Genomic DNA, 25,039 nt, shown 5'->3' with positions numbered 1-25,039 from the left:
GACATCTGGAAAGCATAATCAGTCATCAAAAAATTGCTTTAAGCCAGGCATGGTGATTCATACCTGTAATCCCAGCACTTTGGGAGGCCAAGGCAGGGGGGTCACTTGAGGCCAGGAATTTGAGCTCCTACCTCTACAAAAAAAAAAAAGTTAGCCAGGCATGGTGTTCACGCCTGTAGTCCCACCTACTCAGCAGGCTGAGGCAGGAGGATTGCTTGAGCTCAGGAAGGATGTTTTCTGATACAGCTTGGATATCTATATAGTGTCCCCACCCAAATCTCATATTGAAATGCAATCCCCAGTGTTGGAGGCAGAACCTGGTGAGAGGTGATTGGATCATGGGGGTGCTTTCTTGCACTGCTATAAAGAAATACTTGAGACTGGCTACTTTGTAAAAAAAAAAAAAAAAAAAAAAGGTTAATTCACTCACAGTTCCACAGGCTGTACAGGAAGCATGGCAGGAGAGGCCTCAGGAAACTTACAATCATGGCAAAGGCAAAGGGCAAAGGGGAAGCAGGTACTTCTTACATGGCCCGAGCAGAAGGAAGAGAGAGAGGGGGAGGTGCTACACACTTTTAAACAACCAGATCTCACGATAATCTACTATCACAAGAACACCAAAGGGGAAATCTGCCCCCAAGATTTAATCACCTCCCACCAGGCCCCACTTCCAACACTGGGGGTTACAATTTGACATGAGATTTGAGCGGGGACACAGACCCAAACCATATCACAGTCTCAGGTATTTCTTTATAGTAGTGGGAGAACAGCCTAATACATCTACTGTAAAAAGAGGCACTGCTATGCAAAAAAGAACAGAATGAAAGGCTCTGTGGTCTCTCAGGGCCTTCCAGCTCTACAGCTATGACTGTGCATCCCAGCAGGTTACTAGTACACACACGAAAACGTGTGCTTCCCCAGACAGTGCAGAGAACGCAAAACAAATAGTACCATGGTTACAACTTCAAAGAAGAGAAAGGGGGACAAATTTAACACACCTGTTTGGGTGATGGGCCTAGAATAAAGTACAAGCCCAGTGACCCTAGCCCCACATTGTGATCTCTGCTTTGGGCTCCTGCTTAGGGAGTGCAGACACCCAGTTGAGTGTTCTCAAAATCTGCTATGTAGCAGCTGCAGATTCCTTCCAGGTGCCCCTGATGCATGCTCAAGTTTGGGAACCACTCATCTAAGCAGCAAGTTGCTCTATATTCGACAATCCAGACCAATTTAGATAGATCCCTAGAATAATGAGCTTGTTTTCTTACTGGCAACTGCATTATTGAGTAGAACAGGAAAGACAATAGGGGCATGCAACTACATGATTCATTACCTACAATGCGTGTGACCAGAGTCAATGGGGAAAAAAATGAGTATGCATGTTTGCAGGACTAATTTAATCTTTATATATGTAATTCAAATTCTTCCCCTCATGTCTTCATTTGCTTTCTGAGGCATAAACTTCTAGACATTTCCTTAAAATGGAGCAATCCAGACTTTGTATGGCTGCACCTTTGATTCCGATTTAGTGAATTTGCATGTTTTATCTTATTTTAATGCCTTCAGGATGGGAAAGAGACCCAGTTGCCAGAGTGACCAGGAATAGCATTTCAACAGTTTAGCCCTTACTCAAACCTTAACCCTACTTGCTCAATTTAACTGTGTACCCGGCTCACCTAACATTTGTAGTCACAAAAGTACAAAACACTGCAGTTCTGCTAGCTGCTTCTCCCTATTTTGTCTCTATAAATTCTCATGAACTTGACTTTCTCCTAAAGTTACTAACTTGACTTTCTCCTAAAGTTAATAATTTGACTTTCTCCTAAAGTTACTAACAGTTCATTTTATTTTTACTAGCTAGCCTTGCTGTCTTCACTCCTTACCCTTTGATTAACACTGCCCACTATTCAAAGCCTACCACTTCCTACTTTTTCTGGAAGTTTACCTACTTCCAGAGTCTACCCTCTAGAGAGGTCAACAGGTTTATATACAGGTTCAAACCTGGGTTCATAGTGCAGTACTGGGAAGAAGTACTTCTGGAAACAGGAAAGACTGGTTCTGGCCTCTGTTCTGCTACAAACCTGCTGCACAATCTCAGGCAAGTCCCTTCCCCTCTCTGGGCCTGTCTACTCTGTCGTGCAATGGAGAGAACCCAGTGAACTCGCAGCCCTTCCAGCTAGAGCATCTCAGGATTCTTTGCTTTTCCTCTGTTGGACAAGCGATCATACAGCATGGATTTCCTGGGGACAGTGCCAATTTTGCAATCCCTGGCACCACAGCCCATGCACCATGAGCATACTAGTTCCTAAACTGTGGTCCTATTTGATTTCACCAATGGCAATGGGGTTTGAGAGGGCTTCCTATTGGTTTTTCCATAATCACATAGCCATTTCTAATTTGTAGCCCCAGATAGGAATAGGATCCTAGTAAACAAATGCCCAGTCCATTTAAGCTAACGACCTTGCCAGGTCATTTCTAAAACCCCAATAAAAGGGCATGGCACACAGTAAATGTCTGCTGAATGCCTAAACACTATGCTTTCTCTATAACTGCAAGAGCTCCATAGAACGAACAAAGCTCAGAAAGATGGAAATACAAAAACCAATTCCTTCTGCAGAATTTAAAACCTCAAACTAAAGCTACTTAAGGCTTGAAGAACATCAAACAATAGTGGAGCACATTCTTGGGACTGTTATTTTTAAAGGCACTACCTTTCAAACTGTATTGTTGTGACACCCTTCCCTTACCCCAAATACTTAAGAATTCCATCTATGTGACTCTAGTAGGTCAGTCAAAGATCTGCAGTGAAATCCCAGCTCTTCCACTGTTCAGCTGAGTGGCTTAAGCTTCAGTTTCCTCCTGTGTAAAATGGGGCAAAGAGCAATCTCCTCATTAGATTGCTTATTACATAAAAAACCGTCTAAAATTGTTGCAAATAAGCACTTGTTAACTGTTAGTCAAGGAGTTAAGGATGATCTACCCTAAAATATGCCGATTTGATATATTATTTAAGGAACTGTAAGCATTTAAATAACTGTAGTTGCAGAAAGGGTTATCTGACCCTGTACTTTCCTACATGTAGCAAACCATAAAAGATCCTTTGAGGAGGATGCCTTTCCCATACCAAGGTGAGAAAATATCAGGCCCTGAGCATTGCTGCTGCAATTAACCTGTACAAATAAGCTTATTGAAGAAACCCTTATCTTCCACTATCTCTACAACCCTCCACCCCATATATCTCCTGGTGACTTCCCTAGAATTTACTGCCCCCATCCCAGAGTCCTTTGTCCTGTCATTGCTTCGCAAATTTATTGTTGTCTAAAACCTGTAAGAGCTTTCTCCTTTGGCTATTTCCCAGGGTCTTTACTCTCTTGTGAGGGTCCCCATGTACAATGTAAAAATACAGTGTACATGCTTTCCTCCTGTTAATTTGTCTTGTACCAATTTGATTCCAGACCCAGCTGAAGATCCCAATGAAGAACTAAGATGGTAGAGGTGATCTTTAGCTTCCCCTACGTTAGCTAGGTAACGTAGCATTCTTACAGCTTTCTCTCGTCAAATCTCTTATCTGGTGGGAATTATCACACCTATACTCATTTATGTATAAGAAAAATGAGATCCAGAGAAGTCAGCTGCCCAAGATCACACAACTGCTTATGTTTTAGGGCCAGGAGTTGAACCCACGTCAAGAACACTTCTAATCGCAGAAGATACCGTAAAGTAGGTAACGCTAAGTTTAGAAGGTGTACCCAAAGACTAAAACAAACTTGATCCTGGCCCTCCTCTTCCAGCATTCAAAGAAAGGAACAATGGCTCTGGAGCTACCAAGGGACAGCTTTATGGGAATCAGGAGCATGGCTCTCTGCACATAGGAGCACCACATGCTTGACAGTATTTTCTGTTGAATGAATCCAGCTTTGTAGGCATTTTCATCTATTTTAACTTGATGCCAACATTTGCATGATTTCAGAACATCCTTTTCAATTCTTCCTATGGGGACACTGGCACCTGGAAAAAAAAGACTGATGAGGACAGGTGTGAAAACAGAAGCTATAACATATTTAGCTTCTCGCAGGCACAGATGCTATCCTTATCCAGTGTCTCACTGGAACATGTCTAGGGTAATAGGGCCCAGAGACTCTACTCTTTCTAATCCCTCCTAGTTTCAGGGACTCACTGGGCCTTTTCTCTAACATATTTTTCCCCCAATGGCTTAACAGGCTCGACTCAAACTGCAGTTTTAATGTAACTTGTTTTTCCAGTTTTCTTTAATTACTCAGAGCTTCTACTCAGCAACTGCTGGCTTATGCATCCATCAGAAATGGTTAGAATTATAGTCCATGCTCAAGGGAGACTGAGGATTTGTTGCTCCAAGGTAAAGATTTAATTAGGCTTTCAGACTTACTATAAATAGCTCATGATCCCTATCCCCTAGGGCTTAGGAAACAACAATCTAGGAATACCTGTTAAAGAGAATACCTTAAAGAGAAAGGAACACAAAATGTAGTATAGACACATAATATTATTGTTCGGTCTTTAAAAAGGAAATTCTAACATATACTACAGCATAGATCAATCTTGAGGACATTATGCTAAGTGAAACAAGCCAGTCACAAAAAGACAAATACTACATGATCCCACTTATATGAGGTCCATATGGGCAGGGGCAGGGAGAAGGAGTTATTGTTTAATTTGTGGAGTTTCAGTTTGGTGATGGTTACACAATAGGAATGTACTTAATATCACCGAATTATATACTTAAAACCGGTTCAGATGATAAATTCTGTAATGCGTATTTTACAATTAAACAAAAAAAAGGAACAGCTTGGACACTACGATTCTCAGCTATGTATGAGCATCGTATCATCAAAGCCCAAAGCAGCTACATAATAGATGTTGTACATCTTTATGCCCAACCCCCCTGTTTTCCTTCTCTTCCTTCTGCTGAATGAAGCATCTCCCTGTTCTGCCACTGAAACTAGCATCTTATAACTCACTAGCTCAGAAAATTCAGTGACTTTCAGCTAGTAGTCCACTGGAGACCATGACTAGGCAGATGGGTGCAGCAAAGAGAATGCACCCCTCACAACCAAACAGCTCCCCCATGTGGCTGCAACATCTCCCCAGACAAAAGGCCCCTCTGGACAGAGGGACAGATTTCTTTTCAAATTAAAGGCATAATTTTAGCTATAATTGGTACCATCAAATTCGGTATCAGGGAAAAAATCCATTATGGATACCATCATCTTTAATTTCTTCCAAATGAAATTGAGACATTTTCCCTGCATTTCAAAATGAAGACACCTGTTTCATGTAATAAGCAACTCACAGGATCCAAGAAAACCAGTTTCTCATCAATTTTTTCCCAATAAAATGCCATTTGTTAGAATTTACAAGAGCTCACTTACCAATATATTTCCCTAGGAAATCTTTTTTAAAGATACATATTCTCATCATTTAAATTTGACACTTTGAATCTAAAAGTACTTTACAGCTAGGATTTTAAAGAACACTTAAGAAACTGCTTAACTGTTCAGACTTTTTCTCAAAAACAGGCTTCATGTATGAAAAAGATGCTTCTAAAATTATATTTTTTCTTAACTATTGATAATACACCTCTTTATCATTTTGTGACTCTGTTGGACAACTAGGACACTTCCCAGGGAATACCCTCTCTTGTCAGAAATTCTGGCTTAGAGTTCTGGCTGCAGTATGCTACCTTTGAGCAATTCTTAGCATTTCCTAGGGCCTACCAGAAACTGAATCTTTATACCCAGTATGGCAACATAAGCTAAGTGAAACTTAAGTTTTATTTCTGGTTAGAATTATATCGACTCAGTGGAAAAATGCTAGTATCTCACTCTGATTGGATAAGTCTTACCAAATTTTGAGAAATCCAATTTATCAAATGAATTCTCTCAAAAAGGGTTTAATAATAAGAGGTAGATGAATGGAAATCCCTGGTCTATACTCATAAAATTAAGAACTGATAAACAAGAGGCAAAATATAATCTATGGCCTTAAAGACAAAAGAACAGACTGCGACAACATTTCATCCAAGATCTCTGGTTTCTTGTTTGATTGTTCTCCTGAGTACCAGCTGCCTTTGGACACAGAACTGTCTGATGGAGTCAGAGACACACTCCTTGATAACCACAGAATACCCAAAAGGACAATCACCAGGGCAGAAATACCTAGAAGAAAACAAGCCAAGGGGAATTACAGAATCTTGGACTTGAATAACCACATGGTCATGTGAGGAACTGTCAATCCAACAAAAAACTCAATATTCACAAGACATATTTTCTACATATTTACTTACAAATCTAAAGGCAGAAAGACTAAGGGCCCTAGCAGTGAGGCATCAATGATCAGACTCAGTATAAGTGAATTAAAAAGTTTATTAGCCATAGAAAAAAACTGATTCCTCAAAATCAATTATTGATAAATCCCCTGTAAAACAGCAAGCTTACAGAAAATTTCTCTCATGAACAGACAGTCACTATACTTTTGGTCCAAGAAATGTTGGGTTTTTTCCTCCTTCTTCAGATGACAGATGGATGTAACTGAATCTATGAACGAGTGTACTTGCCCCAAATGTGCAACATAAATACAGAAGCGATGAACAGAAGACTCATAACCAATACTGGAACAGGGCCACTAGAAATAAGAAGAGAAAGCATGCTTACTTTTAGTAATAATATATTATTAGATCTGCAATACTAAAGATTACCTAGGGGAAAAGTAGAGGTAAGGTGGGCAGCACTCAAGGTTCATCCAGAAACATTATTTATATCATTTAAAAATATTCCTAAAATTATTACTGTGGATATTTTGAGCGTGTGATGATGGCACTGCAATTGTGTTTAGAAAGGATGAGCCCTTATCTTTTAGTAAAACATATCAAAATATATACAAATGAAATGATCTGATGTCTTGGAGACATTAATTTCAAGTATTTGTTGTCTTCTCAAAAAAAAGAAAAGTCTTTCAGTGCAAATGAACCAATTATCAAACTTTTCTTTATCAAATTAAGATTTATTTAAAGACAATCTTCTGAATAAGACCTAGTATTTGCTAGCACACCAAGGTGACTATAGTAAAAAATAATTTAATTGTATATCGTAAAGTAACTAACAGTATAACTGGATTGTTTATAACACAAAGGATAAATGCTTAAGGTAATGGATACCCCATGCACCCTGATGTGATTATTACACATTGTATGCCTGTATCAAAACACCTCACATAACCCATAAATATATACACCTGTATACCCATAAAAATTAAAAGACAACCTTCTTGAGAAGGGTTTAAAATGAGTCCCCTGAAGAGCAACGGGCTTCAAATGTTCTCTCTGAGGCTGGGTACAGTGTCTCAAGCCTATAATCACAGCACCTTGAGAGGCTGAGGCCAGGAGTTAGAAACCAGCCCGGGCAACACAGCGAGATCCTGCTTGTACAAAAAAATTAGCCAGGCGTGGTAGTGCACACCTGTAGTCCCAACTACTCAGGACTAATTAACTAATCCAAATTTATCCAATTTTGTCTCCTGGAGTGAAGATCACTTGAGCCCAGGAATTCAAGACTACAATGAGCTATGATCACGCCACTGCACTCCAGCCTGGGTGACAGAACAAAACCCTATCCCTAAAGGAGAAAAAAAAATTCTCTCTGAAATACTCAAACTACCTCCACCAAAGACCAAAAGGTTGGCAGTCAGGATATCCCCACCTCACATATCCCCAACCCCAAGAATTACTTCCTAGATATATTCTTATGTTATCATATAAGTCTCCAATATAAGAGGAAACAAAAATTCCAGGGAAGGTTTTGTAAACTAAATTTGTGATCCAAGTCAAGATGCTGGTTAAATTAATTAAAACTACTCCAAATTAATTCAATTTTGTTTTTTTTTTTTTTTTTTTTAACCAGATGGACAATATGCAAAGAGCATAGGACTTAATCAGAATATCCGGTTCCTCCTCTTGCTGTGTGTCTTTGAGCATGCCACTTTGCCTGAGGTCCTCATCTACAAAATGGTAACATCTCTCACCTCCCTGGATTGCTGGGCAGATCAAACTAGACAACAGACATTGAAAAGTACTAAGTGCTATGTAAATGAGAGTTGCTGTTATTACTTCTAATCCTCATCCACCAAGTTGCAAGCAGTGGTGTTCTGGAACCTAACAGAAATCTGTGGGATGAGATCTGTCACACAGTACCAGAAACCCTGAGCAAGGCATGGGGATAGGGGTCCCTGGATACCCATTTCCCATCACCTAACGAGCACTCCAAAGCCTAACAACTTGGAAAGTGGTATTATATGTTCACCCTCCTGAGTCTACTCACCACCCACCAAAGGCAAGAAGGCCAAGGAACTCCTGGTAACACAGCCTAATGGGAAAACCTCCATCAGGTTGTAATAATATCAGCTTATGCCTTCAGGAGAACTTTGAAAAATCACCCAATTCCTATTCAAATGATTACTCCTATTTCTCAGTATGGGGCAAGAACACTAAATGAAGAGCAATTTCATCTAATTAAGCAGTTTTCCCTCCAGTTCTCTCTGTTCTCATTATTTATTTCGACATAGCTCCATGAAGAACTTCCCTTCCTTTCCCTCACTCCATGAAGAGATGTCATTCCTGGCCCTACACTGCCTAATCGGTTGATAAACAGGCAAACCAAGCCCAGCCTGCCTGGCACAAACGAGGCTGTTGTGTACAGTAAATCTCATCAAGGCAAGCACCACTGGTGACAGAGACAGAGCGCTGCCACTGCTGCCCTGCTGCCACTGGACAGAAACACAAGGACTGTTCCTAAGACGTACACTTTGAGCCCAGGCGAATCTTCTGTGTAGAATCGCCACATCCCCCCGGTGCCTGCTGAGGTCGTGCGGCCTGCACTCCTTGTCCCACAGCTGGCATTTTTCCTGAAAGAGAGGAAAATGTTACAAATGGTCTTTTCTGGAAATTCTTAGAATAGCATTACAACATATGCTACCATTATTATACTGTTAAGGAACAAAAAAAAACAAAAAACAAAAAACTTTCTTTGCTAGACTCCACCCAAATTCCTGCTTTTACTCCTTTGATCATGAAAACCACAATGAACTAAGTGCCTACCTGATGCCAACGCATACAATAACCCTGAAAGGCAGTCACGATTTTTCCATTTTATAAATGAGGCAAATTGGTCTCAGAAAAAGTTAAGCCAAGTACCTAAGACCCTGCAGCCAACAGGTGGCTGAGCTGGGATGTGAACTTGGCTCTGACCCTGGAGCCCAACTGCATGCCCAAAACGTCCAGCTGCCTCATATGGACAAAGCATTTCACTTTCTCCTCACATGCATTTTTCACGAAGCCACATAATAAATCCCTGTTTTAAAATGCCCTGAATCCATACAAGCTGATCTTAAAATGGCTACTTTAAAAGAGGTATTTTAAAATTAGTATATTTACTGCAAAGAGACAAAAACTTTAAGCTTTAATTATGTCCAGGTCCCAAGATAGATAGAGTATGGGACACTTTATAAAAAACTACTTTGTTATGTGTTGTCACTAGTTTTTTGTTTTTTTGTTTTGTTTTGTTTTTTTGAGACGGAGTTTCACTCCGTCGCCCAAGCTGGAGTGCAGTAGTGCAATCTTGGCTCACTGCAAACTCCGCCTCCTGGGTTCAAGTGATTCTTCTGCCTCAGCCTCCTGAGGAGCTGGGATTACAGGCACACGCCACCATGCCCAGCTAATTTTTGTATTTTTAGTAGAGACGGCTTTTCACCATATTGGTCAGGCTGGTCTTGAACTCCTGACCTCATGATCCGCCCTCTATGGCCTCCCAAAGTGCTGGGATTACAGGTGCGAGCCATTGCACCTGGCCGTGTTTTCACTACTTTAATATAGTGACCACAGATCTTGCAGACAGAGGTAGAATGTAAAAAAATGCAGAGAACACCCAACCAAAATGTGTCTCTCACAAGGGGATCAAGGCTTGTAAGATACACTATGTGATACACACAGCCCTGGCAGACAGAAGTAGTCTAGCAGCACTTAGGACTCCGCTGACCAGCAATAGGCCCAAGGAATCCTTTCTCTCCTCTTTGGGAGAAGCCCTCAGTCACCAGGGAACCTGATGCAGTAACTACCCTTCCATGCAGTACTTCCCCCGGCTGCTCATCGCTTCCCATGTTGGAGTGATACAATATGGGGGTAACCGGCAAGTGGCAAGAAGTCACAAGCAATCTTCTTCAGCTCATGTATCAACAACTCAGAAGTCCTAGTAGGGAGGAGAGAGAGGAAGCCTGTCTCATTGCTGCCTGCACCATTCAGCATCAAATCCCAGTATATCCTCCCTCAAAATCTCATTCCACTATCTATGGGCTGATGATTCTCGATTTTTGAAAAAGGGAAGGGCATATAGGGCAGAGAACAGAAGTGAAAACCCTACTCCTACCATCTCTTCTTGCTTTCCTCCCCATTCTGGTCCTCATGCCCACTTTACCCAACCACGGTCTTTACTCCACACTCTGAATGCAGGAAGCACCATCTACAGCTCAGGGAGCCTGCCCTGCTACACGACGGAGTGGGAGAGTGCAGTCCTGGTTCTAACAGGAAGAGCTGTGATCATGCCCGAACTTTGAAAGCAATCGGTGTCAAACCATGAGTTGTGTCTATTGTACTACAAGGATTGTATTTCAGATACATTAATTATGGACTACGTGGTATCCTGGGAACTTAAAACTTCACTGTGTGACCATTTCTACGGGAAAACTGATTGTAAATGGCAAAACATAACTGTACAGGAATTTACAGAAAAATTCATGTCCTTAGAAAACGTTTCACACACAGATACACGTCATTTCATCTGTGGGGTATGCAGCTGAAATCTTCTTCCTTGTTCACTGAAAAGGATTTTAAGCTAGAAGATAAACTCGGTATGAACATATTACAGTAAGGCATGGACTGAGCCAGGACTTGGACCCATGTACTTCCTACTATTCCCACAATCTCCCACCTCCAGTTCCTGACTTCAAAGTTTCCTGGAATTACAGGAGCCCCAGAGGAATCAGTCTGGCTTCTCTTAAGGTTTCTTATTTCTGCTGGCACATGGAACACAGAAGAGTATTTGAAAACCAGGGCCCCTAGAAATACGAAAGTGTACTCAAAAATACCTCCCATTCCCTAGGGGAAGCTAAGTAAAGGTTAATAAAGCACACCTGAATCTCTCAAATTTGTATCTGGGGGCTATTTTACCCTTTCTTTATGGTCACTGTATAACTGCCTCTCCCTTCTATACCTCAACACAATGGTTTTCATAACTAACCAGTTACATACTTTGTTCTAACATGGTGCTTCTGTCTGCTCCTCAAAGCTAAGCTTATTGACCTCAGAATCTTCATACTTACCCATTCCTTTTGCCTAGGAAGCCTATTTGTCCCCAAACCATTGTGTGATTTGCTCTCTTGCTCCTTTCAGGTATCTACTCAGGTATTACCTACTGTGAACATCCTATCTAAAACAACTACCTACCTTCACCCTATCCCCACCACTCTCTATCCCCTACCCAGCTTTATCCTCATAGCCCTTATTGCCTGAAATTACATTGTCTTATTTTCCTTGCTTTTGATCTCCCACAGTGGAATACAAGGTTCGTGAATCCAAACCTTGCCTACCTTGATCACAGACCCATCTTTGGAGATGAAACAGCATTTGGCATGTAGTAGACCTCAATACCTTGATGTCTATACACTGGTGGCTATTCCGCCATCTTAATATCCCTGATTCCCATTAATCCTGCTAGAACAGTATGTGGCACTTCACACCTTTACAGTTTATAAAGCATTATTGCTCCTCACAGCAAGTTCCTTTTCATTGTATTTAGGAGAGCAAGAACACCAACTCCGGCCTGAGCTTAAATTTAATAACATTTCTCCTCCAAGGTAGTATCTATTACCTCATCAAGCATGGAGAATGCAGCTCTGCAGACAACATAATCCAAAGCACTATCATGAATCATTAACTTCCAATGTTTTCTCTAAGACTTATAAAGCGAGGATATTCTTACACAACCAATACTTACTACATTATACTTATGAAATGATACTTAATCACTACCAAAATTCTGGAAGGAAACACTGTCAGGTCTCTCAATACATACAACCACGGTCTTTCTAGTTACACTCGCTCTATCACACTGAATCCTAAAAGATGACACACCAACACCCACAACTTTAAAAACTGCATCTGTCTTCAAATGTTTAAGTTCTCCATTTCACTTGTGCATCAGTTATTTCATTTTTACTATTAAATAAATAATTCCATTATCGTATGTACATTTGATAAATATGTGCTTTTCTTTTATTTCTTTACAGATTCTCGGATGGCCAAACTTCCCTGCCACAGTATTACCAATTCTCATTAGGCAGAACCATTCCCAAGGAACTGCACCCACAGGGCATGTTTTCCATTCCTGCACAAACAATCTCTGAAACCCAGGGTGGGAAGGGGACGGCACTCAAAGCCCATATAAGTTAAACCACAGCCTGATACACTCCTCTTGAACATCCCAGTGACAGGGAACTCACAATCATTCAGGATAATTTTACATTTCTGACAGTTCTATTAGAATTTCTTTGTTCTGATGTGAAATATTTCATGTAAGTTCAAATCATCAGTTTTAGATTTACCTATTGCAGTCAACAAATGTCACATCCCTCTTCACATCCTTAAGAAGTTTCCATGCATGCAGTCAAGATCTTTTCCTCCCTAGATAAAACCCCACTAGCTCCTTCAAAAATCCCAAAACAAGATGGTTGCTTGATTCCTTCCTGCAGTCATTATTTATTGTGTCATGCCTTATGGTGGGTGCTGGGGACAGAAATGACTTGAACAGGTTCTCTGTTAAAAGTCTAATGAAGGAGATAGACATGGAAACATCACTGGTCTTACAATGATATGAACAAAATGTTACGTGAGCAAAAGGGAAAACTAGTAGCTACTGCTGCTTACAGTCAGAGAAGACCTCAAGAGGAAATAACCCCTGAGCTTAGTCTTGGAAAATAAATAGAAATTTGCCTTGAAGTGAGGAAGAAAATTTGTGAATTCAGAAAACAGTAATGAGTTCATGAGTGCTGGATCACAGGACAGCAAAGAAAGATTAGGCTGAAGGCCGGGTGCGGTGGCTCAAGCCTGTAATCCCAGCACTTTGGGAGGCCGAGGTGGGAGGATTACGAGGTCAGGAGATCGAGACCATCCTGGCTAACACGGTGAAACCCCATCTCTACTAAAAATACAAAAAATTAGCCGGGCGTGGTGGCATGTGCCTGTAGTCCCAGCTATTCAGGAGGCTGAGGCAGGAGAATCGCTTGAACTCTGGAGGTGGAGGTTGCAGTGAGCCAAGATCATGCCTCTGATCTCCAGCCTGGGCGACAGAGTGAGACTCCGTCTCAAAAAAAAAAAAAAAGGTTAGGGTGAAATGACCACTAAGAGCTTTGGTACCCCCCGGCTTTTTTTTTTTTTTTTTTTAGTTCAGCAACAAGAAAGTAACAGAAACTACGCAGAAGAGTGAGTAACAGCAGAGTGAACGATGGATTGGAAAGGAAATAGCCTGAAGAGAAAGATTAAGTAGCAAATGCAGGGCAGTAAGGAGAAGGAAAGAGCTTATGAGAAGGCTTTCAAGTACAGTTTAAAGTCTGGCATATGACTGGATAGAGAGAGAGCATAAGAAAAATCCAAGATAACGCTGACGCTTCTGGCTCCGAGTAAATGAGTGTACAACAGTGCCATATGGAAGTACGGAGATATAATTGAGAGTGAGAGAGCTGAGCTGAAAAGAGACTAAGTTTTGTGTAGGACGAGTTATCTGTAGGACAGATTGCTTATGGGGCCTCCAGATGGAAATATGACTGCAAACCTCAGGTCCAGAGACACCAGTTTAATGACATCGGTTTTCTCAAAGTTATCTCTGACTCTATTCCAGTTTGTTAACTTTCCTTTTTTAAGAGTGGTGCCCTAAACTGAGCAACGAGAAGAAAATGTCGCCTACCACAAAAGGCCTTTACTCCCATGGCCACGTCACTAGCAGCTCATTTTGCCCCTGTCAATCTTCATATGTTAGGGTCTCCACCCCAGAACCAGCGAGTTCCTGGGTCCTATCTCCGACTCTGCAATCGAACGAACTGCAGGGTTCCTTACCTCTGCCGGACAGTGGATCCCGCCGCTCGGGCGGCCACGGCTTTGCTGGGAGAGCGCCCTGAGGATCCCACGTTAGTACCACTGGGGGTCGGACCAGGCTGTAGAGGGAGACAAGCAGACAGACGGGTGAGCGCGGCAGGCCTGCCCCAAAACCCCGGCCTAGACACCCGCACCCGAGGCTGGGGGAAGCAAGGGAGCTGCAGAGAAAAGGCACGGCGCAAAGCAGGAGGAGTCAGGGCTCCTGAAAGAGGCGGAGATCATGGAAGGGCCGCCATACCATGCTGGAGCTGCGGGTGGCAAGGAGCTGACGCGGACGGAAGAAAAGTTGCGGAGACGCCGAAGGACCGGCAGCTGTAGAGACTGGCTCAGGCCCCGCCCCCGGACTTGCAGGCAAGGTCCTCGCTGACTCCAGGGACGCCTGGGTCGTCTCAAGATATGCCTGTAGATAGTCTGCTACAGGTAACTTAGTTACCTGCTGTGTGGGAAGTAGACACCTCCGGCCTCCTTCCTTTGGATCACAACGTCCTTCATAGAGTCCAATCCCTACCGAAGGAAAAATATAACCAGGGTCAGACAAGCTATTTTCTCAGGCAGTTACTAGGCTCTCACAGATTTGCGCTGATGTGGCCTAACTGACGCACGTACGGCAAGGCGGGGTCGGCCCGCAGTGGCCAGCTGGGAGCTAGGGGGCGGAGCTTGCGCAGAAGACCCCTCAGGGTGCGGGGAGCAGTTGCGGCTCCAGGGCAATGGCGGAGGAGCAGGCCCGGCAACGGGACGTGGTTCCCAAGCCGTCGGTGCTGTTCCTGCACCCAGACCTCGGCGTGGGAGGCGCTGAGCGTCTGGTGTTGGACGCAGCGTTGGCGCTGCAGGCGCGCGGGTGTAACGTGAAGATCTGGACAGCGCACTACGACCCGGCCCACTGCTTCGCCGAGAGCCGCGAGCTACCGGTGCACTGTGCCGGAGACTGGCTGCCGCGCGGCCTGGGCTGGGGCGGCCGCGGCGCCGCCGTCTGCGCCTACGTGCGCATGGTCTTCCTGGCGCTCTACGTGCTGTTCCTCGCCGACGAGGAGTTCGACGTGGTAGTGTGCGACCAGGTGAGGCGGCGGCGGGGCCGGCCGCGCGAGTGCGGCTCGCCGTGGAGGGCGGCCGCGGGCATGACTCCTGAGAGAGGACCTTCCCTGTCTGCGATTCGGAAAGATCGGAACTGACCTGGAGAAGTCAGGGCTGGGAGCGAGCCTGTGGTTCCCTAACTTTAGTGTTAGAGATTTTTAAAGTTGCAGATTCCTGGACCAGGAGCCATGAGGTGGGGCCCAGAAATCTGCATTTTAACTCGGTCATCGGGTGATTTGGATGCAGATAGTCCTTGGGGCTCGCTGTGAGAAACGCTGTTATTCGAAGTCAGCTTCAGTCACCTTTTACTAATGAGTAACTCGCGTGTTGTCTTACCGCTTATCTGTTATTTTTGTTGACTCTCCTTTCAGGCCATTTGCATCCCGCTGTCCTTGTGTTCGCAGCCAGGCCACACCGTCCTCAGCAGTGTCACGTGTTAAAAAGGCCAAGCTGAATATATTATACTCCTATTAAAACTTGTACATGGCTCCCCATTGGTTTTTGGAGAAAAGTTCAAGCTTTTACCTTGGTCGATAATGTCCACCTGGATCTGCCCTGTAGCTATTCTCGACTCTCCTTTATGCATTTTCCCATCCTAAAAAAGATGACTTTAAAAGTAACATTTACTCGACTAAAAATTCAGTAGTATAGAAGGATGTAACCCAAAAGCCCCATCCTATTCTACTCCTTGAAGATAGCCACCGTTAAGTTTCTCTTGTATTTTTTCAGAAGTTGTGGTGACACCAGCCTGTGTCTTTTCATAGGCATATCTTCTTCTTAGTACATAATTGGTATTATGACATACCTACTCTTAGGCATCTTCCTTCTTTTTCAACAAAAATTTATTTATTTATTTATTTGTTTGTTTGTTTGTTTGTTTGTTTATTTAGAGACAGAGTGGCTCTGTCTCCCAGGCTGGAGTGCAATGGCACGATCTTGGCTCACTGCAACCTCCTCCTCCGGAGTAGCTGGGATTACAGGCGCGCGCCCCATGCCCGGCTAATTTTTTTCTATTTTTAGTAGAGATGGGGTTTCACCATGTTGGCCAGACGGGTCTCGAACTCCTTACCTCGTGATCCGCCCACTTCGGCCTCCCAAAGTGCTGGGATTACAGGCATGAGCCACCGTGCCCAGCCGAGACATTCTTATGTATGAATATTAGAGATTCACTTCATTCTTCATAGTGGCCAGAAAATCCACTTTTGTTTAAGTGTGTCATAATTAAACATTCTTCTTAAAGGGCACTAATGCTGTGACTAGTTTTTTTGTGAATAGATCAGTGTTGTAATGAACATCCTTTTACTTCTTTTTTTTTATTTTTTTGTACTTCTGCAAATACGTCCTTTGAGGAAATTCCTAAAGTTGGTGTGTCTAAAAGTTGTTAATTTTAAATATCAACAGCTACTGCCAAGTTTATCTACCAAAGAGGCCTGTCACTTTACTGCCCAACAATGTATGATCCATGCTTTTGTCTGCCTTGGATATTAAAATTAACCATTTTAATCTTTGCCAAACTGATAGGTGCAAATGGCATCACATTTGTATTTGTGTTTCTTTAATTATGACTCCTGAGTTACTTTTCATCATCCTTGTTTGCATGGAAGCTTTCTTTTTAAGTAATATGGACATTGACCAAACATCCTGCATGTGTCAGTAGGCATGAGGCAGCTGAGACTATAGTGGGTAGAGGAAAAATATTGACTTGGAAATAGGCATCCTGGATTCAAGTTCTGTTATCTACTGCTTTAATTAAGTGGCTTTGAATAAATTGCACGTTATGCCTAAAGTTACCTTCTTCAGGTGTTAAGTTAGCTGAGACTAAAATGACTTATAAAAATTACCCAACAAGAAAGTCTGTAGTAATGCCAGCATGTAGTTCATGCTCAAAGATGACTAGCTTTAATATTTATTGAGTACATACTGTGTGCTAAACTCCTTGTGTTTTGCATATATCAGTGCATTTAGTCATCACAAAAATTATATGGGTTTTTTGAACTATAATTGTCACCGTGTTAACAGAAGAGGAAACTAAGGCCCAGAGTGGGATAAATTACTTGATCGTGGCCACACAATTAGTAGAGCTGAGATTCAAACCCTGGCAGTCTTGAATCTAGAGCTTGTGCTCTCAACTACTGTAGTTCATTCATTCATTTCCTTAGGAGGAGAAAGATCTAGAGCGTCACTGTTCAATATGGTAGCCACTAGCCACATGTAGCTGTTGAGCACTTGAAATGTGGCTAGTCTAAACTGAGATGCGCTAAAGTTAAAATACAAACTGATTTTGAAGATTTAACGTGAAATATATGTATATATAAAGTATCTCATTAATACTGTTTAGTATTGATTACATTTTGAAATGATGTTTTGGGTAAATAATATGTTAAAATTAATTTCACCCTTGAAAACATTTTTAATATTACTAGATTTCTATTAGACAGCACTATTCAAGAGGAAACCACTGGACTTGAAGCTTTAAATATTTAGCACACATCTAGCAAACGTCTCTAGCCTTCTGTACACTAGGCATATGGTACTGGCTGAGAGTCTTGGGGAACAAAACAGAAGTAGACATTGCCTATGAGGAACCCACAGACTAGCATGCAGGGTGGGTGTCTGTGTTTTTGGTTTGGTTGAAGTTGAGTTGACCACTTTATCTGCTGTTGATTTTTGCTTTGGCTAGGTGTCCGCCTGTATTCCAGTGTTCAGGCTGGCTAGACGGCGGAAGAAGATCCTGTTTTACTGTCACTTCCCAGATCTGCTTCTCACCAAGAGAGATTCTTTTCTTAAACGGTTATACAGGGCCCCGATTGACTGGATAGAGGAATACACCACAGGCATGGCAGACTGCATCTTAGTCAACAGCCAGTTTACAGCTGCTGTTTTTAAGAAAACATTCAAGTCCCTGTCTCACATACACCCTGATGTCCTCTATCCATCTCTAAATGTCACCAGTTTTGACTCAGTTGTTCCTGAAAAGCTTGATGACCTAGTCCCCAAGGGGAAAAAATTCCTGCTGCTCTCTATCAACAGATACGAAAGGAAGAAAAATCTGACTTTGGCATTGGAAGCCTTAGTACAGCTGCGTGGAAGATTGACATCCCAAGATTGGGAGAGGGTTCATCTGATCGTGGCAGGTGGTTATGACGAGAGAGTCCTGGAGAATGTGGAACATTACCAGGAATTGAAGAAAATGGTCCAACAGTCTGACCTTGGCCAGTATGTGACCTTCTTGAGGTCTTTCTCAGACAAACAGAAAATCTCCCTCCTCCACAGCTGCACGTGTGTGCTTTACACACCAAGCAATGAGCACTTTGGCATTGTCCCTCTGGAAGCCATGTACATGCAGTGCCCAGTCATTGCTGTTAATTCAGGTGGACCCTTGGAGTCCATTGACCACAGTGTCACAGGGTTTCTGTGTGAGCCTGACCCAGTGGACTTCTCAGAAGCAATAGAAAAGTTCATCCATGAACCTTCCTTAAAAGCCACCATGGGCCTGGCTGGAAGAGCCAGGGTGAAGGAAAAATTTTCCCCTGAAGCATTTACAGAACAGCTCTACCAATATGTTACCAAACTGCTGGTATAATCAGATTCTTTTTAAGATCTTTATGCTATGTTCATTAATGTCATTTTTATGGATTGTGGACCCAGTTTTGAAACCAAAAAAGAAACCTAGAATCTAATGCAGAAGAGATCTTTTAAAAAATAAACTTGAGTCTTGAATCTGAGCCACTTTCCTATATACCACACATCCTTGTCCACTTTTCAGAAAAACAATCTCTTATGCTATAATCATTCCAAATTTTGCCAGTGTTAAGTTACAAATGTATAATTCCATGTTCAGCAGAGTAATTATATTTTCTTGGGATTATTGCTCTTCTGTCTATAAATTTTGAATGATACTGTGCCTTAATTGGTTTTGATAGTTTAAGTGTGTATCATTATCAAAGTTGATTAATTTGGCTTCATAGTATAATGAGAACAGGGCTACTGTAGTTCCCAGAATCAATCCACTGAAGTGTTCACTGTCATCTGTTAGGGAATTTTTGTTCGTCATGTCTTTGCTCAGATCCGTAGCGAGAGTGCTCTGTAATTTTTTAAGATAATTTGTATTTTTGCACACTGAGATATAATAAAAGATGTTTATCATGAAAAAGAAACAATATTAGATTTTGGTCTCCATAATCTATTTTGGTATTGTTATGAACATGGATATGACAACCAAACTGGAGTAGCACACCAGTTTGTAAAAAGTGTGTGGATACTGGAAAAAATATTGTCACAAATGTGTTGTGCACCTTGTTTAGGGCTTATTTCTTAATATCATCTAGGTCATTAGTTTTATTAATATTTATGTTGTCTTGACCAAGCTCCTACTAAGTACAGGACACAAATGTTTTTTTATCTTCCAAGGCCTAGCTCAAATGCCACTGCTGCAAAGCTTTCTTTGACTCTCTGGCCACTTCCCAAACCAGAAGTGATCTTCCTCCTCCATATACTCTAGCCTTTTCATGACACTGATCTTTTCATGACACTAACTTATAGTTCACTGTTTACCTGTTGGTGTAACAGCAAATTATAAATAGTAGTTTTCAACATACTTCTAAGGATAAATTCATTTCCAAGAGTAGCAAAGCTTACTAGCCAAAGGCTCCACATTTATCACCTCTTAAAAGCTAGACTTGAGAGCCTCATAGCCTATATGATTTTGAGTAAATTAATCTCTGTACCTCAGCTGTTTCATCTGCAAAGTGAGATAATTGTACTGTTCTGCTTTCCTCATAGTGCAGTTATAACAGATTGTGATCATAATTACAAAGTACTTAATACTTGGCATGTAGTAGATATATTAGCTATTAGTATTTTGCAATTTGGGGATATTGAAAATTAGAAGTTGCGTGTTGGTTCATGCTACACTACCATATTGTTCTTTTGGGGCTCTTCAATGAGTGAAATTGCATTTTACAGTTTATCATGTGCATCTGTGTCACAGGAGTATTTTGGCAAAATGATTCTGTACCAAAAAGGAGTACTATAAAATGAGGGTGCCAAATATATTGAGTCTTTTATGGGATTAAAAGTTCTGTCGCATTCCATCTTCTTTGGCATCGAGAAAGCTTACCATGCAGTACAGAAGGTATGATTTGGTTCATGTGTTTCTGAGAAATGGAGCCTTTCCAGGAAGCCTGGTGGCTCTTATCTTGGAGTTTAGCACAGATAGACTTGGCCACACTGTGACCTATAACATGGTGCTTACCTTACTAAGCAGCACTAAACATTTGCATATTTGACCATTTTTATGCAGATCCTTCCAAATGGACTACATGGATCCATGGACCCTGATTTTAGCTTCACTTCATTGTCCTAAGCCCGAGTGAGTAACAGTAAGATTTCACGGGTCTGGGAGGGATAGAGTCCTGCCTGCCATGAGCTTCCAGCTTCTGCCCATTAGTTCCTGGTTCCTGGACCCTAGAATGGAACTTCGCCCTTAAGAGGTGTTCACAGCTTCCAAAACTAAGCTGAAGTTAGGGAAAATAGAAGCATGGAACATTAAAGGTGAATTGTTGGGGCCTTATCCACAGTCATTCTGGTAATTACTTTGTGCAGGGCATGATAGGAGATACATACATAGCAGATGCTTACTGCACAACAATTCACTGAGGTGTAGGTGTTCTTCCCTTTTAGGTGAATGTAGTTAAGCAACTTGCCTGTGTTCCATGGCCTTGAAGCATGGACAGAATCTCAAGGCCCTCTGATTCCAAAGTCCAACCCCTTTATCATTCTTCAGTCTGCTCTCACCCTAACCAAATTGTTTGTGTAATGTTTTTTTCAGTACAACTCCCTCTGCAGCACTGCAGTTGTAGTTGTATAGGTCTTTGGGTTTAGAAAGACTTTGCTATTTACTGTCCATTTGCCTCTTCCCATCAGTCTTCTGAGGTAAGTATGATTATCCCCTGTCTTAAACACAAGCTCAGAGAGGTGAAAGACTTGCCTGAAGGCACACAATTGAAAAGTAACTGAACCAGCATTCGACCCTTAATTACCTGAGCCATCCAGGACTTTGCACATAATGGAATTTCTCAGTCTCCTCCCCTTTGATATGCATAAATATTTGTCCTTCATACACACACACAAACATAAAAACACGATGGGCCAGTGGAAGAGGGAGTGTTATGTCCATAAAGAGATCCACTCAGCTGAGGGGGAGCAGTATTGCAGTTCTTTGATCCAGTGACAAATGTCTACTGAACCCCTATTTGGACAGCCTTTAAAGCTTTTGCAGAGCTCGTTAGAGATTGTCTTATTTGCTCTTCACAGCATCCTTCCAGGTAGTTATAGGCATTTTTAGAGATTGAAAGTCTGAGGCTTACAGCTGGGAAACAGTGGAGCTACAATTCAAACCCACGTATGTCCAACTTGAGGTTAACAGTATTTCAGTTGTATTACAGTTGCCTCTTCGGCAAATGCTTCATGACCAGCTGACCGACATGGAGAAACCCAGTCTCTACTAAAAATACAAAAAAAAATAGTGGGGTGTGGTGGTGCATGCCTGTAATCCCAGCTACTTGGGAGGCTGAGGCAGGAGAATCGCTTGAACCTGGGAGGCGGAGGTTGCAGTGAGCTGAGATCGGGCCATTGCACTCCAGCCTGGGCAACAAGAGCAAAACTCTGTCTCAAAAAAAATAAAGAGTAAAAATGAAGCACCAGAGCACTTCACTGCCCCACTGTACTCACTCCATCTCTAATCAAAACAGTCAGCCCTTCTCTGTCTACCTTTGCCAGGGTCACTAATTGTCCTGTGATCTCCTTCCTTTGCCTTTCCACCTCCCAGAATCAAAGCCAGTCAAAGCTGACGGGGACCCCAGAGGCCACCTAACCTGATTTGGTATTGCACAGATGGGAAAAGCCCAGAAAAAGGAAGGGACCTGTCTGAATTCACACAGAGGAACAGTTGCAGCCCTCCTGTACTTCCACTTTTATCAAAAAGCCCTTATCTTTTATCACTTCATTTGAACCCCTTACTCCATTCCTAACCTTAACCCTCTCGAACTCTGTCCCCAATAGCCTGAGAAGGTGCCACCATCCAGACAACAATGCTCTCAAGCCTGCCAGCTGACGGGAGGGGAGTCTTCCCAATGACCCACTTTCTAAACTGTCCTTGATAAAGCAGCAACTCTTGAGAGGTAGGGGAAGGGAGAATTTTACCATCCTGACACCTGAGCCAAGGGGCTGCTGGAGCCAGCAGCTCTGTTTATGCCAACAGGAGTGGGGTTTTGGCATTGGTGTCACAGTGAGAGTGACCGGGCCAGAAATTTTTTGTTTATGGTTTCTGATATTTCCTAAGTTAGATTTTTTCCTCAGAAAAGAGAAATTCGAGCAATAAACTATAAAATAATCCTGTTGGTCACTTATATCTACTAAGTTTACAACATAGTAGACATTTGTATTTCCAACTAATGCCCTGTTTGAAATATATAATTTGTTCTTTATAATAATCCCTTATTATTATATATTGAGATTATTCCAGCTTTTTTCTACTATAAGCAGTCCAGAGGAAAAACAACTGACTTTAAATTCTATTAGCAAATATTTAAAGTTTTAAGAGGCAAATTTGAAAAGCAGAAATGAAGAAAAATCTCAAGAGAAAAAAGACATGAAAAGATTGCAAAACTGCTTAGGGTACACCAAAAAAAAAAAAAATTATCAAAAAAAAATCATTGGTGATGTTTATTTTCAAACCAAATTACATTAACCAGCTTGCTTTCAGCCAAATGTTATGCTTCCTTTGCATTAGAGAACCTGGAAACCTAACAACACTTCAATAGAGTAATGCACTACCATATGTTAGGATATATGGGCAAATATTTAAAATGTTTAACCCAACCCTAGCTTAGGCAGAAAAGAAGATTTTTAGGAAGCTATTGAGATAGATTGTGTAATTCAAGGAAAGTTACATGATTGAATCAAGAGAAGTACAGGGATGTAGCTAGGCTAGATGTTCAAATGAAGCCAGGAATTCAAATACCACGAGAACACCATTTCTTTACATGATACTTCATTGTCTTTAATGATAGACTAACTTCTCTTTTGTAGCAGGAAACATGCTACCAGTGAAGCCAAGCCCTCCATCTTAATACTTCTACCACCAAAGAGGAACTGGCTCTCTTTTGCAGAGTTTGAAAAAATAACAGAGAAGGATTATGATGGACCTTTCCTGGTTCAGGTGCCTTCCCTTAAATTAGTGAAGCAAGGTTCAGAGGCAAGGTATTATGGGTTGCCAGATTCAGATCAGCAATCTAATCTTCAACCCATCAATTGTGGCCAAGATCTAGGATCATACAGCAGCAGGAATCATATAGCTGGGAGAAGGGAACAGGGGGTATATTGAGGAAGAAATTGGAAGCTGTTCCCAGAAGAAAGCAAGTTGGGCAGATAAAGTAAGAGATCCCTTAAAACCTTATACTTAGTTTGTGGTATGAGTCTCTAGAGTATACATCAGAGAAAGGCAAAAGCCAACTAGAACAGTTCCTAAATGCAGTTGTAATCTTTTTGCAATTATTTTGAAGGGGTGAGACCATCTGGATGAGTCCTAGTCATCCAAGAGAAAATATATTATTATTATTATTATTTTTTTTTTTTTGAGGCGGAGTCTCGCTCTGTCGCCCGTACTGGAGTGCAGTGGCCTGATCTCAGCTCACTGCAAGCTCCGCCTCCCGGCAAGAGAAAATATATTATTATGTAATAGAAAATTGGTGAGCTGAGGCAGCTTAGGGATGTAAGCCTGGGAAAAAAAAGGCCTAGGGGAAGGCTTCAGAATGGCTGACTAGAGGCATCTGAATAGAGCATCCAAGAGAACACTAGAATTCAACAGAGAAGTGACAGGAAAAAGTTGAGGCATGGAAGGAGAGAGAAATTAGGCAACTGGTTCAACCAGGGTTGGCTAGGAGCCCAGAGAGGCTAGTGTGGGGAAAGGCAGAGATCCCCAGTGGTCCACATTCCCACCACAGACTCTTGCAACCCTAGCCATGGGACAGCCCCTGGATCTTCATGGGCCCAGAGACTAGCATAGGGAGCTGCCTAGAGACCATGCAACAGCATTGCTCAAGGGGGGAAACTCATGCTGGGTCCCATACACTCCCTGAATCCTAAGCAGCTACAGCATGGCACCATTTTGCAAGCCCAGCCCACACCAGACTGCATCCTACCCTGGGGCACGATGGCCCCTGCATCTCCACATGCCTGGAGCCCCAATGATATACCCCCATGTACACCCAGAGGTCTACAGGAGCACGATACCAATTGGACCCAGCAGAACACCAGGGTTCCCAGCATTCTAACACACATAGTGTGTCCCCACACTCTGAGGAATCAGTGGTGTAATGCACCAGTGAAGCTACCCCGGGGACAAAGGGAATCAAAAATGCATGTTCCCTAGGGCATGATAACTGCCTACCTGGGAGGGCTACCACAAGCAGCTGGGAGGGCTACCACAAGCAGCAACTCAGCTCCCCCCAGGAGAGGAGCTGCTGTGAGGACCGACCTCTCCACTGTCCACTGCGAGTCCCTGCCTGCTGCCACTGGGAAAATCCAAAGCATCATGCACCAGCAGTGACTCCACCTGCCCAACCAGCGGGTCCACTGTCTACATAGTTGCCATGTGCCCTAAGGACAGGGTCCTCCAACCATTGCTGCTGCTGCTGCAGACACCAGAACATTCCACCAGGGATCTGGGGAGCACCCTGC

At 42.4% G+C, this 25,039-nt stretch overlaps 2 protein-coding genes across 2 annotated transcripts; one reads left to right on the top strand and one right to left on the bottom strand.

Moving 5' to 3' along the window:
- Positions 1–6,378: 6,378 nt before the first annotated feature.
- On the bottom strand, positions 6,379–14,635 carry SEC61B (SEC61 translocon subunit beta). Its single transcript, XM_017847727.1, has 4 exons — positions 14,466–14,635; positions 14,189–14,286; positions 8,830–8,931; positions 6,379–6,657 (listed from the first exon to the last, which is right to left on the bottom strand). Exons 1-4 carry the CDS (start codon positions 14,466–14,468, stop codon positions 6,570–6,572), a joined length of 291 nt encoding a protein of 96 aa, XP_017703216.1. The 5' UTR covers positions 14,469–14,635; the 3' UTR covers positions 6,379–6,569.
- A 90-nt stretch (positions 14,636–14,725) lies between these two features.
- Positions 14,726–19,445, top strand: ALG2 (ALG2 alpha-1,3/1,6-mannosyltransferase). The gene is made up of 2 exons (XM_017847726.1): positions 14,726–15,282; positions 17,979–19,445. Exons 1-2 carry the CDS (start codon positions 14,935–14,937, stop codon positions 18,879–18,881), a joined length of 1,251 nt encoding a protein of 416 aa, XP_017703215.1. The 5' UTR covers positions 14,726–14,934; the 3' UTR covers positions 18,882–19,445.
- Positions 19,446–25,039: the final 5,594 nt, after the last annotated feature.

The sequence above is a fragment of the Rhinopithecus bieti genome, unplaced genomic scaffold, assembly GCF_001698545.2.
Source record: "Rhinopithecus bieti isolate Rb0 unplaced genomic scaffold, ASM169854v2 scaffold_29830, whole genome shotgun sequence".
Classification (NCBI taxonomy): Eukaryota; Metazoa; Chordata; class Mammalia; order Primates; family Cercopithecidae; genus Rhinopithecus; species Rhinopithecus bieti.
Note: the sequence above shows the minus strand (reverse complement) of the source record. Positions and strands in the feature narration are given on the sequence as shown.